The 19158-nt window shown below is 45.0% G+C and overlaps 1 protein-coding gene across 4 annotated transcripts in view; it reads right to left on the reverse strand.

Annotated features, from left to right (window-relative positions):
- calcr (calcitonin receptor) overlaps positions 1-19158 on the reverse strand; it is a 48775-nt gene that overhangs the window by 10387 nt on the left and 19230 nt on the right. For 3 of the 4 annotated variants that reach the window (XM_089023257.1, XM_089023256.1, XM_089023258.1), the window contains exons 2-6: positions 14384-14449; positions 12756-12897; positions 10730-10831; positions 10448-10533; positions 94-166 (exon numbers count right to left, since the gene is read on the reverse strand). In XM_089023257.1, the coding sequence (XP_088879383.1) occupies positions 94-166; positions 10448-10533; positions 10730-10831; positions 12756-12897; positions 14384-14431 (451 nt within the window). In that variant the 5' untranslated portion in view covers positions 14432-14449. The remainder of the gene's footprint in view (positions 1-93; positions 167-10447; positions 10534-10729; positions 10832-12755; positions 12898-14383; positions 14450-19158) is intronic. The other variant, XM_089023260.1, reaches the window with a different exon arrangement.

Below are 19158 nucleotides of genomic sequence, written 5' to 3' on the forward strand. Positions count from 1 at the left end.
CCCCCCAAAAAGCAAACAAACAAACATGCAAATTGTGCTCCATTCATCATAACAAACTACTCTTTTAATGATGCCGTTTCAGCAGCTTGTTACCCGATTCAATAAAGGTGGGGTCTTGCCTCATTTTCAGGAGACATTTGTCTTCACTCTCAAGCAGCTTCTGCTTCTGTTGGATTTAAAAATAAATGGACACTTCTTTGAAAAAAAAGAAAAATTATGTTGAATTCTTGTGGGGGGCTATTTTAGTTCATTTACAACCCCATCAGGGAATCAATTGCGCCCCGTAAAAGTGCAGATAAAAGCAAGTGCACTTAGGCTTAACATTGTCATCCCTGACAGGAAACATGACGTCAAAGTCAAACAATGAAAAAAAAGATAGATAAAGTAAATCAATTTCCCCATCGAACTATGATTGCAGGAGACAATGCATTTCCTCAAACTAGACTTTATTATTTCTTGTGGAATGAAAAGGAAAAAAAACTATTTGCACGACAATAGATGATGGTGATGATAGGGATGATGGTGGTGGCTTTGAGGCACGTGTACGTGTTGTGCCCACGTGCCTCAAAGCCACCACCATCATCCCGGTCCCAAAGAAGTCGTCCCCCACCTGCCACAACGACTACCACCCAGTCGCACTCACTCCCATCCTCATGAAGTGCTTCGAGCGGCTAATTATGAACCACATCAAGGCCGCCCTCCCCTCCAACCATGACCCTTTCCAGTTTGCATATCGGCCAAACCGCTCGACCGATGATGCCATCTCCACTACTCTCCACACAGCACTCACCCACCTGGAGACCAGAGACTCTTACGTCAGAATGCTGTTCGACTTCAGCTCAGCATTCAACACCATCATCCCCCAACAGCTCACCGACAAACTGAGCAAACTGGGGATCAGCACCTCCCTGTGCAACTGGCTGCTGGACTTCCTGACGGGGAGACCACAGGCAGTCAGAGTTGGAAACAACACCTCCAGCACCATCACGCTGAACACAGGGGACCCCATTGGTGTGTGCTGAGCCCTCTCCTCTTCACTCTGCTCACACATGACTGCTCACCATCATCACCCAGCTCCACCCTCTTCATAAAGTTTTCGGATGACACAACTGTGGTGGGCCTCATCAACAACGATGAGGAGACAACCTACAGGGACGAGGTCAGCCGCCTTGCCACGTGGTGCAAGGACAACAATCTCCGTCTGAATGTGGAGAAGACGAAGGAGATTGTTGTGGACTTCAGGAGAGTGCACCCCCAGCATGCTCCACTAACCATTGACAGTTGTGCAGTGGAGAGAGTAAGCAGCACCAAGTTCCTGGGAGTACACATATCCGAAGACCTGTCCTGGAGCTACAACACGTCATCACTGGCCAAGAAATCCCACCAGCGCCTGTACTTCCTCCGGAAGCTTAAAAGAGTTGGAGCCCCGATCCCCATCACGACCTCCTTCTACCGCGGTACTATCGAGAGCATCCTGACCAGCTGTATCACCGTGTGGTACGGCGTCTGCACTGTGTCCTGCCGTAAGACTCTGCAGCGTATCGTGAGGACAGCTGAGAAGATCATCGGTGTCTCCCCCCCCCCCCCTTCAGGACATTTACAAGACCCGCAGAGCCATTAGGATCGCTGGCGATCCCACCCACCCCTCCCACAGCCTCTTCAGCCTGCTGCAATCGGGTGGGAGACTGCGGACTCTCTGAGCCAAGACCAGCAGGCTCAAGGACAGTTTCTGCCACCAGGCAGCCCGGAGACTCAACTCCCTTCCAGCCCTACCCACCCTGCCCCTTCCCACTGCCACACTCACCGAACTCTGAGGACACGCTACACTGTGCGCCATATAAATGCCCTCCCAGTCCGTCTCTCTCTATCTCTCTCTTCATGCTTCCTCTTCAGCCGACACTGCGATGTCTCCGCTGTCTTCAAGATTAAACTGACTTTCTGTCCAACACCTGGCTTCCTGCTGATTCAACCACCCTCTGCCATCAACGCCCGTAGAAGCAATGTACCAGGGACGAATGATCATGATAAACCCATTATTATTGGTGCCGAAGAGAGAGGGGAAGGTTTTTTCTCCAGGTAGACGAAGCCCTCTTTTTCCTTTGTGTTCGACTGGGCCGCCCTTCCCTTCTTGGTGTCCGTCGCTCAGGATTGCTTAACGGATGAGTGGCGGTGCTAGCATGCAGCTGTGTTGAGTGAATGCATTGATAAGAATTTTTCGGCCCAACAATTCTAATTACGATTAATCTGCGCATCAGTGAGCTTGTGGGCAGGTGAATATGGTAAGGTAGACCAATTCTAGCCGAGCTCTGTGGGCGTAGACTTACTACGTTAAACTCGATAATGCCTATTCGGGTTATGGGTCGGTTTCCGGGCGCCGAGCAGACTGTGGATTATTCGGTTGTTAGACTCGGGTCACGCACGAGGGCCTAATGTTTACATTAGGACGATTATGTGTTATTTTTTTGTTTAAATGCAGCTGCGATACATCATGGATTTTCCGTAACATTAATGCATTCATCAACACTAGCGCGTTATCAGCATTGCTAGCCGTTGCTACGGGGCTTCCGTGGGAGTTTCATTGTCCAGGGGACAGTTCGTGGGCAGTGGGTCAGCTGAGGGGGGTGCCGTCTGTTTGTCCTTTTTGTCTGTTCCCTTTTGTGTGTGTGCATGCATTGTGTGTCTGTGTGTATGTGCATGCATTGATTGTGCGAAGGCGTTGACACAGTGGGGTGCCCTGGGTGTGAACGGAGACGTCGACACAGCTGGGTGCCCTGGGTGTGAGCTTCGCTGAAACAAAGGGACAGGGGGGAGAAGGGGGCTGCCCAGAGAGAGCGGGCAGCCCAGCCCTCCTCCTCCTTCTCTGCCCTAAAGGAGTGGGGGACCAGCCCCCCAGTGTGGTGACTCCAGCTGTGCTCTGTACAATCTAGCAACATGGAGCACTCTGGGGAGACACAGTCATTGCAAGTTGAGTGAGCAAATCAATTCACCAGGTGATATTGACAGCGTTGGTTCAAGATTCACAATAGCAAATCAGGACCTTCTGTCCATTGTATCAATATTATCATTTTCTAGGGACGCCTGGAAAAGATCAACATGATGGAGTTAAAAACATTTTTTGGGGGGGACACCTGGAAAAAATGTTTTCAAGATTCACAGCCGCATTCTTCGCATCTAGGATCGGCAAATTGATTCGTTGGCCGAATGGGTAAATAAACGGAAAGAAAAGGAAACAGGCGGTTGGATTTGGATTGGATTTGGATTTGGATTTGCCTTTATTTGTCTCGCAGTGGAGAAATTTACATTTCACAGCAGCAAAGTTATGAAAGAAATGAAAGTAGAAAAGCAAAACACAGGAGCTGCTGGAAAGGCAGCCACTCTCGCGATAACATTCACAAACGTATTGTGCAAAAAACATTGTTCCTGCCGCAGTTCTCTGTTCTCCTTTCACAGGACAAGGGGAAGGTGCCGTGTGATTGCAAGTGGACGCATGACAACAGTCCAGATGACTATCCCGTCACATCGAAACACCTGCCTCACCAGGCCACATCCCGCGGTCAGGAGGTTTTTGTCTCCACTCACATAACGCTGTTTTTCCCATAGCTCTTTGATGAATACCGTCCAGTTGAAACAAAAACTAAATTAAATAGGCAGGCAAATTAGACTTTTGAAATCCTGATTTGGGCGAATGCAAAATGAAATGGAAATTGTATGAAATGACAGAGTCAAAGAGTGAATTTATAAAATTATAGGATTAGTTTTGTTAGATTGAGCTAAACTTTGTTTTGTATATCAGAATCTGAATCAGAATACATTTATTCGTCCCACAATGGGGACATTTGCAGTCCACAGCAGCAATTGAAAAGGGATGGGGTAGGGGTGGGGGTGAAAGAATAGAAAACAAGATATTCTAAGCATAACAAAATAAAGTGTCAACTGTAATACGTCTGTGTAAGCTCTCAGTCGTACAGGAGTGGTCCATCGATGAGAAGGTTTCTTCAGCTGTCATCTGTACAAAAGTGAAGGTTTCGGACGTTTCGCCTCCTATCCAAGAGGCTTCGTCAGCGAACTAAAGTCTGCCTGGTCGTATCGGCCCCATTTATATATCCCTAATGTCCAGACATGTACAGATGACGGCTGAAGAAACCTTCTCATCGATGTCAACTGTAATGTACATGGCTTGTTTAAGCCATTTGAAAGAAGCCAAAGTTATTTTGATGCCTCTTATCAAGGGTTTTGTCAGCACAAAACTTCAAAGAGGGGTTTAACACTCAGAGATAATTCTGGCCACCACCACATTTCACTGTGTTGACCTCTCGTAAATGGCAGTTCAATTGGAAAGAGTAATGAAACAGTCAGGGACATTAGGCTAAATGACAGGAACATTTATCTCGCAATTCAGAATCAGAAAGCTTTTAGTAGTCTCACAATGGGGAAACTGGTGAATAATTACTGAAAAGAGATTCACCAGTTGATATCGTTGGACTTTTCATAAAATAAAAGTTTATAGATTTATTAAGATAATAATTGTGACATGATCATTACACTTGTTTGATCTGAAAATTGTCATCCCCTGAAGTCAAAGAACAGATGATTTGAGTCATATAGACGATAACAAATTGAATTTGATCGGATTCACCTTTATTAGTTTCTAAGCGGAGGAATTAATTTGAAGAGGACAAAATTGATTTGCAAAATATGATGACTAAACTTTTTTAATTATGCTTTTTATGCAGATGATGTGAACCGCAACAATTCGCAAACAGAGCTGGGATGGTGGTTGAGATATTGTTCAATTTACAGGACGAATTGATGAACTGTGAGATGCACAAGCCATTTGCATCCACCCATCCTGTGATTTTCTCGGCGCAGACGCTGCTGAATCACAGTTGTAGCATCCGAACTGCATTTTGATTCTTGATGTCTTTGGAAACAAAATTTAATCCCTGTTTCAATTGTCATAGGAGATCCAAGACGAGAGGCCGCAATGGCTGGTGTAATTCACCTGCACATCTAGAGTTTGGCACACCCAACTGATGATTTGGGATCGATGACAAAGCCCGTATCGATAATAGTTTTGTTTTCTAAAAGTATAGTTTTTGGCATTTATTCAAATACGTCTGTGTAAGCTTTCAGTCGTACAGGAGTGGTCCATCGATGAAAAGGTTTCTTCAGCCGTCAGCTGTACTTCTTGAAGGTGTCGGACATTTCGCTTCTTATCCAAGAAACTTCGTCAGCAAACGAATGCATGATAATTTTTATTTTGCACATATTTTTTCCGCTGAATTTTTCAGACACATTTTTTGATGCCAGACATTCATAATGCTGTCAAAATATTTATCATCCAACCATCTAGGGAGCGATGAATTATGACAATTAGGCTTGATCGAACGAAAAATATTCAACATTGACGATGCGATGGCGGAAATCCAACGTTTATTAAGACTGCCGCAAATGCTAATTTATCTTCTGGCTGCATTTGTGTACGGTGATGACATTTGTCAGTTCAAAAGTAGTTTATAGTTGCGACTAAAAAGGCAGGGTAACCTGTTGAGATTAATTTGATTACGAATTACCATTATTATTACGAATTGAATGCAGTGCACATTAAAGTAATTGACTGCAGTGCACATTAAAGGAATTTCTCGCCCTTCAGGTTGGTAAGAATGAAATTGACGGATAAGTTGAGTGGGTGGCGGTGTCAGTCAGAGATTCAGGCGGAATCAGATCTTATATTAGATAGGGCTTCCACGCTAACCAGCTTCTTTCAGAATTGGGAGAAGAAGATTCTTCAGAAGGGGGGAACTCCTGGGGAATCCATGCCAGGGTGAGCGGAGATGAGGCTGGGTTGCGCGGATGGATGTCCTATGCGGAAGCAAAACTGACTGTCAACTGGTGCCCTCCAACTGAATGACAAAAGGCGAGTATGATGACCATTTACGCAAATTGCCATAATGTTTGCTGACCATGTCTTCTTTTTTCCTTTCGGCTTTTCCGAAAGGAGTCGCCACAGCGAATCAATGTCCTCCATCTATCCCGGTTTTGTGCATCCTCTTCTCTCACACCAGCTACCTTCATCTCCTCTTTGACCACATCCATTAACCTCCTCTTCGGTCTTCCTCTCGGTCTCCTGCCTGGCAGTTCAAGGCTCAGCATCCTTCTCCCGATATAGTCGCTCTCTCTCCTCTGGACATGTCCAAACCATCTCAGTCTGGCCTCTCTGACTTTCTCTCCAAAGCCTCTAATATGAGTTCTCCCTCTAATGTACTCATTCCTGATCCTATCCAACCTGGTCACTCCCAAAGAAAACCTCAACATCTTCAGCTCTGCTACCTCCAGCTCTGCTTCCTGTCTTTTCTTCAGTGGCACTGTCTCCAGTCCAAACATCGTGGCTGGCCTCACCACTGTTTTATACACTTTTCCTTTCATCCTAGCTGACACCCTTCTATCACACATCACACCTGACATTTTTCTCCAGCTGCTCCAGCCTGCCTGGACACACTTCTTCACCTCTTTTCCACACTCTCCATTGATCTGGACAGTTGACCCCAAGTACTTAAAATCCTACACCTTCTTTATCTCTTCTCCCTGTAGCATCACTCTTGCACTTGGATCCCTCTCATTCACACACATATATTCCGTCTTGCTGCGACTGACCTTCATTCCTCTCCTTTCCAGGGCATATCTCCACATCTCTAGTTGCTCCGCCACCTGCTCCCCGTTCTCGCTACAGATCACAATGTCATCTGCAAACATCATGGTCCCAGGAGATTCTTGTCTAACATCGTCTGTCAGCCTGTCCATCACCATAGCAAATAAGAAGGGGCTCAGGGCTGACCCCTGGTGGAGTCCCACCACCACCTTGAATTCCTCCGTCACACCGACAGCACACCTCACAACTGTCGTACAGTCATGATACATGTCTTGCACCGCTCTGACATACTTTTCTTTCACTCCAGACTTCCTCATGCAATACCACAGCTCTTCTCTGGGCACCCTGTCATACGTTTTCTCCAGATCTACAAAGACACAATGCAATTCCTTCTGACCTTCTCTGATCTTCTCTATCAGCATTCTTAAAGCACACACTGCATCTGTCGTACTCTTTTTTGGCATGAAGCCATACTGCTGCTCACAAATGTTCATTTCTGCTCTTAGTCTTACTCTTTCCCAGAGTTTCATTATATGGCTCATCAACTTTATTCCTCTGTAGTTAGTCCAACTCGGCACATCTCCTTTGTTCTTAAAAATGGGCACGAGTACACTTCGTCTCCATTCTTCAGGCATCTGTTCACCATCTAAGATCTTGTTGAAAAACCCAGTCAGGAACACCACCGCCACCTCTCCAAGACATTTCCATACTCGATTGGTAAATCATCAGGCCCGAGTGCCTTTCCCCCCTTCATCCTCTTCAGCACCCTCCTCACTTCATCCTTGCTAATGCTTGCTACGTCTTGGTCCACAACAGTCACGTCTTCTACTCTTTGTTCATTCTCATTTTCCTCATTCATCAATTCTTCAAAGTACTCTTTCCATCTTGCCATCACACTACTGGCACCTGTTAATACATTGCCATCGCTATCCTTAATTATCCGAACCTGCTGCAGTCCTTACCATCTTTGTCTCTCTGTCTCGCCAGCCTGTAAAGATCAGTCTCACCTTTCTTGCTGTCCAGCCGAGCATACAAGTCATCATAGGCCTCTTGTTTGGCCTTTGCCACCTTTACTTTAACCGTGCGCTGCATCTCCTTGTACTGCTGTCTACTCTCGTCCGTCCTCTCAGTGTGCCACTTCTTCTTTGCTAACCTCTTTCTCTGTATATACTCCTGCACCTCCCTATTCCTCCACCGAGTCTCCTTATCTACCTTTCTCCCACTCGATACACCAAGTACTTTCCGACCTGTGTCTCTGATTATGTTCGCTGTAGTTTGCCAGTCATCTGGAAGGACCTCTTGCCCACCCAGTGCTTGTCTTACCTCCTTCCTAAATGTCATGCAACACTCTTCCTTTTTCAACGTCCACCATTTTGTCCTCACTTCAGCCTTTGGTTACTTCATCTTCCTCACTGCCAGCGTCATTCTACACACCACCAACCTATGCTGTCTGGCTACATTCTCACCAACCACTACTTGGCAGTCACTGATTTCCTTTAGATGGCGCCGTTGACACAAAATGTAGTCTACCTGTGTACTTCTGCCTCCACTCTTGTAGGTCACCCTATGTTCCTGTCTCTTCTGAAAGAAAGTATTCACAATAGCCATTTCCATTCTCTTAGCAAAGTCAACCACCATCTGTCCTTCAGCGTTCCTCATCTGGAGTCCAAACCTGCCCATCACCTCCTCATCAGCTTTTGTTTCCTGCGTCAACATGTCCATTGAAGTCTCCACCAATTACAACCCTCACACTTCTCGGGATGTTCTGTGGGACTTGATCAAAGTCCAACCAAAATTTCTCCTTCTCCGTCAGCTCACATCCTACTTGTGGGGCATACCCACAAACAGCATTGAACATCACGCCTTCAATTTCTAGCTTCAGACTCATCATTCTATCTGATACTCTTTTTACTTCTGAGACATTCCTAACAAACTCCTCTTTTAAGATAACCCCAACTCCATTTCTATTTCTGTCTTCACCATGATAGAACAACTTAAACCCTGACCCTAAGCTTCTAGCCTTGCTCCCTTTCCACCTGGTCTCCTGGATACACAGTATGTCTACCTTCCTTCTCTGCATCATGTCAACCAGCTCTCTACCTTTACCTGTCATTCTTCCTCCATTCAAAGTTCGTACTCTTAGTTCTATACTATTGGCGTTCCATTTCTCTCCTTTCCTCCGGGCACACCTCCCTCCTCTCCTTCTTCGACCAACAGTAGTCCATTTTCCACTGGCACCCTAAAGGTCAACAGTACCAATGGCGGCCGTTGTTAACCCGGGCCTCGACCGATCCGGTATGGGATTCATAGGTTTGATTCGCATATTTGTTTTGGCAACGTTTTTTTTACGTCGGATGCCCTTCCTGACACAACCCTTTGAATTTATCCGGGTTTGGGACCGGCACAATAAGACACTGGCTTGTGCCCTCTTGTGGCTACATTACATTACATGAGGACTATAATTAAAGAAATAAACTGTGCTGTAAAATAATGTTTTATTTACCCTTTTGATGGTCGTTGATGGCTTATGGAAGAAGAGTCACCTTCCATAAGGACTGTTGGTAACTTAACCTCTGGTGTGGCTTCTCTTCTTTTTTCTTTGGAGACTCCATCATTTTTGCTGATTAAAAACCTCTTAATTGACACCTGTTGCTTTCTGACTTGTAAGGTCTTACGAAGCTGAGGCATCACATTATCGTTCATCATGTTGATGATTGTCATAGCCACAGTCTTTTCTGGATGGAACTGTTCGGTAAAAGCCTGCACATCATTCCACTTTGCCAACATTGCCTTTATGAGCTCACTTGATGCTGCAGCCATCTCCTCCATCCGTTACTGGCTTTAAAATCCTCAATAAGCGCTGAACTTCCAGGTTGGCGCATGGCGATATCGGGGTGAATTAGCCGTGCTTTTTCGCATAAAATAGCTTTACTCACGCTGTCGCCGGATAGCTGCTTTTCGTTAATCGAAATTAACAGAAGTTTTTCAACTTCTTCGATTGTCCGAGACCGTCGCTTTGAGAGCACGGAAACACCTTTTGCAACACACACACCTTTGATGGCTTCTCTGTTCCGGAGAATGGTAGCCGTGCTCTGCCTCTAAATCACACAAACGAACACCTCGTTCGTGTTTTTCAATTATCTCCTTCTTCTCAGCGACGGTAATCTTCTTGGGCTGAACACGAGCCTGTGGTGGTGTTTTTTCGGTCCCATCATAGTAAAATTATTAGCAAAAAGCTCCAAGTAGGCGATGGACGTGTGCATTCAATGAGAGGGGGTGTGGAAAGTCGCGCCTGCTGGAGCGCTATTCGGTCGTGTTCTTCCGCCGAAGATCACTCCGCCAAATCCGAAGGTCGTGTGCTTTGGTGTTCTTCCGCCGAAGATTACTCCACCAGCCGTGGTGGGTGTGTATTATGAAAATAGTGCTTATTATAAGGTTTCCCAATTTTCATAAATTTGACGTTCGTAAGACGGAAAGTTCGTAAGATAAGGTGTTCGTAAGTTGAGGTCTCACTGTATATAAATATATAAAATATATAAACGTTTTCCAAATATAAGGCACACCACATGCATTATAATGTGCCAAGTAGAGGCTGGAGTTACGCACGACTTCTTCTACAGAGGGAAATGGAGTCGGCGGCTGGTGACAGTCGTTGCCAGACCTTTTGTGGCTCAATATTACTTATAATATATAAGCCGTACCTGCGTATAGGGCGCGGGTTCATATTCTGAAGACAATCAAGGCTTTGGGTGTGCCTTATACACCAGAAAATACGGTACTTTGAAGTTGTTCAAGTACCTTGGTTCCATCCTTTGAGGCTTCTTGGCAGGTGGATCCACTTGGTAGCCATTCACCTCGTCGGTCGCAATATTTCGTCACGTATCCTGCAAATTGAGACAACCAAGGACGGGGTGCTAACTGACAAACATTTATGAACATTGGTGTGTCCCAACGTGACCACTGCAGTTGCTCCACCTATTTAAAGCATGTCCAATGTTAGTTTTCATATCACCTTCCAGTTTTTCGCTCTTAGAAACGCATCCAGATTTGTTGGTCGAAAACCGATGTGAGAAATCTTACCGGCGGGAAGGTGACTGGGACATCTCTGTGTCCGAGATACACCGACTGCGGCTTCTTCCCAACACAAAAAGCCGTCCCACATTTTTCCACAGAATGTCCCCACTAAAGAAAGAAACAAATAAATGGGGGTTAGGTTGATGAAAATGTTTCTTCAGCCGTCATCTGTACTTCTTTGAAGGTATCGGACGTTTCGCTTCTTATCCAAGAAACTTCGTCAGCAAACTAAAGTCTTACTGGTAGTTTAGGCCCTATATATATATCCCTACTGTCCAGTAATGGCGGTGCCAGACTCTGGTATGATAGGTCCCTGCTCTCAGGTTGGGGGGAGCAAAGGACTACCCCCTGCAGCTGATCCACTGATAGTTCCTATCGTTCTGACTAACGACTGGCCTGATTGCCCCACTTCGACCGGTATCACCTCATCAGTATTACTAATCCTATGTTGCCTAAGCAGGCTATTGTATGAACGATCCAAATTGAACCTCACCCCACCAAACCGGTTTAAGGAAGATTTAGTTGTTTTATGAAAATCGCTTCTATTACTCCCCTTTCAAACCGTCTATGTTCTTTCGCTAAGATTTTAACCTCATTGTCGTCAAATGAGAGGTTGCTAGCTTTTAGGTGCACATGTACTGCCGATTGAGGCCCACTAGTATTATCCCTGCAATGTTGATAAAGTCTTTTTTTGAGAATCTGTCTCCCTAATGTACTGCTCTTTACAATTTTCATTCTTACGATATATTGAATAAACTACATTACTTTGTTTTTCATTTGGCAGCCTATCTTTTGGATGCACAAATTTTTGCCTTAAAGTGTTTATCGGTTTGAAATAAGTAGGAATTTTGGGTTGCCAAAGTACTGTAATTTTTCAGAAACTCCTGCAATGTAAGGTACTGCTCCTCCTCTCCTTTTTGTATCTTCAGAATTTTTGGTTTCATTCCCTATTCTTTCTTTCTGACATTTGTTAAATGACCACTGAGGGTACCCACAGTTTGTGAGTGCTCTCCTGATATGTTTTGACTCCAGAACGATAGGAACTATCAGTGGAGCAGCTGCAGGTCCTCTGCTCCCCCCAACCTGAGAGCAGGGACCTATCATAGCAGAGTCCGGCACCGCCATGTTTGGACAGTAGGGATATATATATATCTTCTTCTTTTCCTTTCGGCTTTTCCCTTCGAGGGGTCGCCACAGCAAGTCAGTGTCCTCCATCTTTAGAGGTTTGATCCGCATGTTTGTTTTGGCCAAGCTTTTACGTCGGATGCCCTTCCTGACACAACCCTCTGTATTTATCCGGGCTTGGGACCGGCACAAGAAGACATATGTCCCTTTGTGGCTACAGAACAAGCAACTCGCTCAGTAAAAGGCTCCCAAACACAAAATGGTAATCGGCACAGCAACATTCAAAAAAGCAAAAACTATACTCACCATTTGATGACAATGCTCTGATCTTACTGTGAAATGGGCATCTCTTTCCTTACATTACATCACAAACAGAACTCCAGTCCTTTAAGATGCTTTATCTTCCAGTCACAGTATATCTAAATGATCTTTCCCTATAGTACATCACAAACAGAACTTCAAAGTCCTTTAAGCACACGAAAGCTCAAAACTGCTAAATTAACACTAATAATAATAATAATAGCGATATTACTATTACTACTAATAATAATAATGATAATAAGTACAATAGGTCTGAAATGTAATTATCGTAAAAACCATGAATCGTACTAAACGGAACTAATTATACATAAAAAGACTAGATATAGGGCCTAAACTACCAGTAAGACTTTAGTTTGCTGACAAAGTTTCTTCGATAAGAAGCGAAACGTCCGACACCTTCAAATAAGTACAGATGACGGCTGAAAAACCTTTTTATCGATGGACCACTCCTGTACGACTGAGAGCTTACACAGACGTAGGGGTTAGGTTTTAATAATTGTTTTTACATTGATTAAGGCAACGTTAAAAAAAAAGCAGTCAGTCAATAGTGTTTAAACATGACATAGCTGTTTTTGGGGCTTCTCACCGGTCCTGTTTTGCCGACTGTCTTTGTTGGACATATTAAGACATCTGTATTGACTTTCCCTCGCCTCTTCCCATCTCTCTTTGCTCTTTCTTGGTGTGAGTGATGATTCAGGAAAGGAGTCGGTGCCAGCCGATACCTTGCACTGTTGGAGAAAAAAATACACAAAAACATAGCCTAGACATGAGAGCGAGCAGGAAAAAAAACAAAAACATCCTGGTGGGATATGCGTTGATATGTAAATGCAAGCCGTCACGATGTTATCTAAACCTGTCAATTTCACACCTCGATGATAATGAAGATCATGTTTGTTCTTTGTGTCGTCTAAAAAAAACTGAAATGGGATGTTTCAAAGCGGGGTTGGAGGACTTTTCCGCTTTGAAAACTTTCATCATTCACCGTCTAGGACATTCATCCAAAAGATGTTTTCCTAAGAAAGCACTTTTTTTCCTTCAAAGGGTTCTCATCTCGCCCTGTATTGTTTGCATTTTGGAGGAAATAAGAGATGAAAAAGACTGATTTTGATAATGGAGCTCAATGAAGGGAGATGGAGGGGGGGGAGACATCGAGCCATTTAGTTATGACTTGCAAAAATTCAGTCTGAGGAACAAAAAAAACTACTCATCTCAAACTTTTCTTCCTCATCGTTCAGAAATTTAAAGACAGATGCCCCCGAGTGTTACCCAAAGGCCGTCACCGGTTTCGCTGAGGTCCCGTGTAGCAGTTTAGCAGCCGTACATATGATGTCACTCCAATCATTGAAGTAAATGACGTCATACATACGACCACCAGGCCACCACCAAGATCAGATGGAAGCATCGGTGGAGGAGGGATTATTTTTAACCGATAAAAAAGAGACATTAAAACTTAAAATACAAGCACTTCGAACCCCTAAAAATAAACAATTTAGAAAACTTAAACAAATACAGATGATACATTTCAGAATGGGCGCCCTTTTCTTCAAACTCGCAATTCTGGATGGTACTCTTGTTTATGAACATGTTTTAGGTTAAATTAAATTAAATTAAATTTCATGTCACACTCTAACGTTTTAAATTGCCTGCATCCCAAAAATGAAACATAACCTTGTGACTAAACTCATTTGGAGAAAATAAATAAATAGATAAACAATGTGAGATATAAAGCTTCAATGTGACTTTAAAATTACGTATATTCAGTTAAAGGTAAAGATAAGGACCATTTACAAATACAGGTACTCTTGTTTCCAAACATGTTTTAGGTTGGATTAACATAACATAACATAACATAACATAACATAACATAACATAACATAACATAACATAACATAACATAACATAACATAACATAACATACATTAGATTAAAATAAATTAACCTTTATAAATCTAACAGCGGAGAAATTCACAATTCACAGCAACAAAGTTATGAAAGGAAGAGGCTAGGAAAAAGATGAAATAGGAGGAAAATATAGGAGGTGCTGTAAAGGCAGACACTTTTGCGGCACCATCTTACATCTAATCTTTTGAATCATGATAAAAAGTTCAGGTTGAGTGAATATTGATTATCCAAAAAAGAAAAAGTCTGTCTAATGAAAAAAAGGAAAAGTCAATGTTAAGACATTGTCTGCATAGAATACCGATGTATACATACCACTAAGAGAGAGCAAAGGATCCAAAGGCAGCAAACGGCTAATTTCATATCTACCCCGTCTGATATCTGCAACGAGGCAAAGAAGAACAATCGCAATATTCATCAACCCGCTCATGAACCGTGAAAGTGAGTGACTGAGCAAACAATGTTTCAGATCAGGATCACGGCATGTCGAGAGAACAGCGTTGCCGGGAATCATTAATCGGAAATGCAAAGCAGGCGAGGTCGGCGAACGACGGTGTTTAGCAGCGGGAGGAGAGACAAAGCCGTCGTTAAACATAGAGGTAGCTCAAAACGGCGATCATTTGGTGGCCGTTTCTTTGCATATCGCATATTTTTACGTGTCGCGCAGATTTGCGCCAGGAATGCCGTCCGTCAAGTGTGAGGGGAGCAGTTAAACGATCATGGGTGCCTGGGGGGGTCATCAATTGTCTGTGGCGACCCACCAGGCAGCCACCTACAACTTCTAAGTCACTGTGAAAAGGCCACGACCGAGAATGTATTTAAAAAAACTACTAGAGACCAACCTGGGTGAATGAGGTTCTGCATCAGGATGAGAAAGGGGCGCATCATAGCGTGAAATTAAACAGCCTAATTAGGAAAAGGTAAAAGCCCAAAAGGTCAAAGTCAGATTTTTACCAGACAATCCTACAGACACCCCTGCTCTCACCCCAAATCACATGTCCGGTGGTGACTGTCAAAAATATGTTTTGGCCCTGAGAGACTGGCTGATATGGAGGTCAGTGAAGATGGTTCAGCCATGTTTTATGCATTCCTCCTGGCGAGTTCTCAGGGGGGAGTGAGAGAAGACCTTGTGCTGTAAACCGAGGACACTTTCGGAATGCTTTAGTGTCCACCGTGTTGACTGGAGATGGACTTCTCGTCCCGAGTGTGACCCCAATATACGTACTTCTGCCAGAAGTACGTATATTGTTCTTGTACTGTATGGCGTGGCAATAGTCTAGGGTTGGATATGAATAGAAAGATGAATCATAAGGCGGCTTTACGGTACCCTTGATGATGCATTAAAGGCAATTTCCAGCTTCGAGGCCATTTTGTTCAAAAAGTGCCAGATAAAACCGAGGATGACAAAGAGAGAGCGCTTTGATGCAATCAGACGCGACATCAGAAACAGTTGTGCCGCCTGCCTGGCCCCGGTCATTGTTTACTCCATGAATATAGTCTTAGAATTCCGGTAAAGTCAAAGATTAGGGTAATTCGATAACATCGATCTTTTCGGGATTGAAAAAAAACGCCGCTGTTAGGATGTAATAATGCCGGAATGGTCCATCCATAATTAATTTGGCTGGCCATGTGAGACTCGGGTGAGATGGTCCTCTGTGATGGACTGCATTGTACCATGGTAACAAAATGTGAGCTGATGCGTAAAAGTTCTTCGGCAGCTGGCTAAAATCAAACCTCTCCTTTCTCATGAGCACCTTGAAGCAGTAATTCATGCCTTTGTCACATCTCGTCTTGATTACTGTAATGGGCTTAAACTTTGCAGTCTTGTCAAGAATGCTGCTGCTCGCCTCTCGGCTGGTACTCGTAAGAGGGAGCACATAATTCCTCCTCTGGCATCCCTTCAATGGCTCTTTGTACATTTTAGAGTTCTTTTCAAGATCTTATTTGTTTTCAAATCTTTTAATGGCCTGAAATCATCCACCCCTACGCACCTTCCCGGCGCCTCAGCTCTGCTGACCAGACATTATTAGATGTGCCAAAAACTAAACGGAGACTCAGAGGGGATCGAGCCTTTTCCGTTTCTGGTCCCACTCTCTGGAATGACCTGCCACTGAACATTCGGCCCATCCTCAAAACCCGCCTCAAAACTCACTTGTACTTTTTGCATTTTCCTCAGCATGATTCTGACTTGATCTTAGTTTTACTCCCTAGTGCTTTCCCACATCTTTGTGACTGCCTATATTTCCTGTATATCAGGGGTGTCAAAGTCATGTTTTGCCGCGGGCCACATTGTAGTTATGGTTTCCTCTCGATGGCCGTTATGAATTTGGGGAACCCATTAGAATGTTTAAATTCCTTCAAATATTACATATAGAGCACACAGCAAATTACTGAATAACTCGTTTTCAAATCTGAAGTCAAGAATAATGACTTTTATTGTGGTTGACATCCAAAAATATGAAATTTTGGCTCAGATTTTAGCAATCGTCATGGAATTAACAAGTTTGATTTGCTTTCGCGGGCCGAAAAAAATGATATGGAGGGCCGGATTTGGCCCGCGGGCCTTGACTTTGACACCTGTGCTGTATATGATATATACAAATATATATATTATATATAAATCCATTTGTATTGTATTTTATTCTATTCAGTACTGATCAGAGTTTTCAGCGCGGCAAGAGTAGGGTAGGTGATGGAACTGAATGCAAGAACTAAAATTCATGCTTCGTTCTGTTCCCACTCATTTAATATTCATCTAGAAAGCATCAATGCATTTTCATGTAATCATTTTATTTATTTATTCTTACTCCACCCCTTCGGTTGCGCCGATCAAAGCCGACACGGTCATTCACGCGTTTTATTTTTACTGACAGTATCGAATTCACAGATTTCCCCCATGACGGCCCATTTGAATTACCGACGCCAGCATGCGCCTCGGCTCGGTTTGGCATTCTCCGCCCCATCAGTCTGGATCAAGTCATGTGAAACCCCTTTCCTGGGCTGTGATGAACGGGTACGATTGAAGAGCGGTGCGATTAGTTTGATGAGTGAATGAACATTGACAGATTGCACTTGTCAGCCAGCCGCTTGTCGGGCAACTTGTGCTTTCGAGCCGGCCCTTCGAGCTCCTCTGAGTGACAAGATCATTTTGTTAATGTTGTAAGAGACTCAATTGGATGGTGTGAAACACGCCATTGTCGAGAAAATGGCTCAGTTAAGGTTGTTCCTGGGTTTTATTTTTTTGTCGTTGTTGTGTTAGGTGGACTCGTCTTGATGTTGTGTTTTTCTTTCTTGTCTTTTAATGTATCTTAGTCAAAGGTCAATCAGTGGCGACTCAGCATGAGGGGTAGAGCAGGGCCTGCCCCAACAGGAAAAATTGGATTGGATTGAATTAGTCTTGAATTAGCCTTTATTAGTCTCGGAGTGGAGAAATTTACATTTAACAGCAGCAAAGTGATGAAAGTAAGTGTCATGGTTTGCAAGGTGGTGATGACGGGTGCGGATCCCAAAAAGCAGGCAGGAGGGAGCAGGAGGTTGTTTGACAAATTGTATTAAAAGCAGGAACAAAATGTAAAACATCAAAATCAGCTGAACAGAAAAAAATACAAAGTATCAAAAGAAAACCAAGTGTAAAAGTCCGCCAAGGTTAAACAAACACATGCACAGCATACAATGCATGCGATTGCAGACAAAGCATGCAACAAACAATGAACTGACACCGGATGGTCGTGCCGGGAGTCCTTTGAAGTGTCACTGATTAAAACGACCAGCACCTGCGGGGCTGCAGGCAGGGCTGACGTCGCTACCCGTCGGTTGCCAATCCGAACGTGGCAGTCCGCCACTGATCGGGACCACCAGCACCTGTGCAGGTGCAGGCGGGGCCGACAGCGCCACCCGTTGGTCGCCAACCAGATCATGACAGAACCCCCCCTTCAAGGGGCTGCTTCCAGAAGTCCCAACAGTCTCCCAAAACAAAGTTTGCCAGGGAACAATGGTGGAGATGGCAACCGCTGCCTCTCCAGCATACGACGGGCGGCGGCCTGATAGGAACAGGACTCGGCCTGGGGTGGACGAAGACGTGGCACGGATCATCGTGGGCGTGAGTGTGATCCCTCTCGCACGTTCACGCGACGACGCATGGCTCAACGCGGACGTCGAACTGCCAGGCGCAGAGTGGCACCCCAGACGGCCGTATGGGACCAGGTCTCGGCCGGACGCCGACATGGGCGTGAACTGCCCGGCACCGGGGATACGAGAGCGGTCCTGAGCCACTCCGGAATCCAGCGGTGAGTGGGGTCTCGGACTGACGTTGACGCGGACGTTGCACGGCTCGTCGTGGATGCGACTCAATTCGTCATGCACGACGACAGCGTGGCTGGACGTGGGCGTGCACTGCCAGACACACAGTGTCACCCTGGACGGCCACGTGGAAGGAGGTCTCAGCCAGACGTTGACGTGGACGTTACGGCTCGTCGAGTGACGCAATTCAAACTCGACGAGGCGTGGGCTAACGTGGACGTAGCATTGCCAAGCGCAGGGTGGAAATGAGACGGGTCCGTTGTACCTGCGGGATCCGATGGTTGGTCGGGTAATTCTGTCACGTTTTTGCATGGTGGTAATGGCGGGTGCGGATCCCAAAAAGCAGGCAGGAGGGAGCAGGAGGTTGTATTTGAGAAATTGTATTAAAATAAAGTCAGCAGGAGCAAAATGTCCATCCATCCATCCATTTTCAGAATCAGAATACCTTTATTCGTCCCGCAATGGGAAAATTTGCAGTCCACAGCAGCAATTGAAGAGGGGGGAATTGTTTTCCGTGCCACTTATTCCTCATTAGGGTCGCGGGGGGTGCTGGAGCCTATCTCAGCTGTCTTCGGGCACGAGGCGGGGGACACCCTGAATTGGTTGCCAGCCAATCGCAGGGCACACAAAGACGTACAACAGTCACTCTCACACCTAGGGACAATTTGGAGTGGTCAATCTGCCTGCCATGCATGTTTTTGGAGTGTGGGAGGAAACCGGAGGACCCGGAGAAAACCCACACGGGCCCGGGGAGAACATGCAAACTCCACACAGGGAGGCCGGACCGGGAT

This window comes from Hippocampus bargibanti, linkage group LG20 (assembly GCF_051943395.1).
Source record: "Hippocampus bargibanti isolate YZ-2025 linkage group LG20, ASM5194339v1, whole genome shotgun sequence".
Classification (NCBI taxonomy): domain Eukaryota; kingdom Metazoa; phylum Chordata; class Actinopteri; order Syngnathiformes; family Syngnathidae; genus Hippocampus; species Hippocampus bargibanti.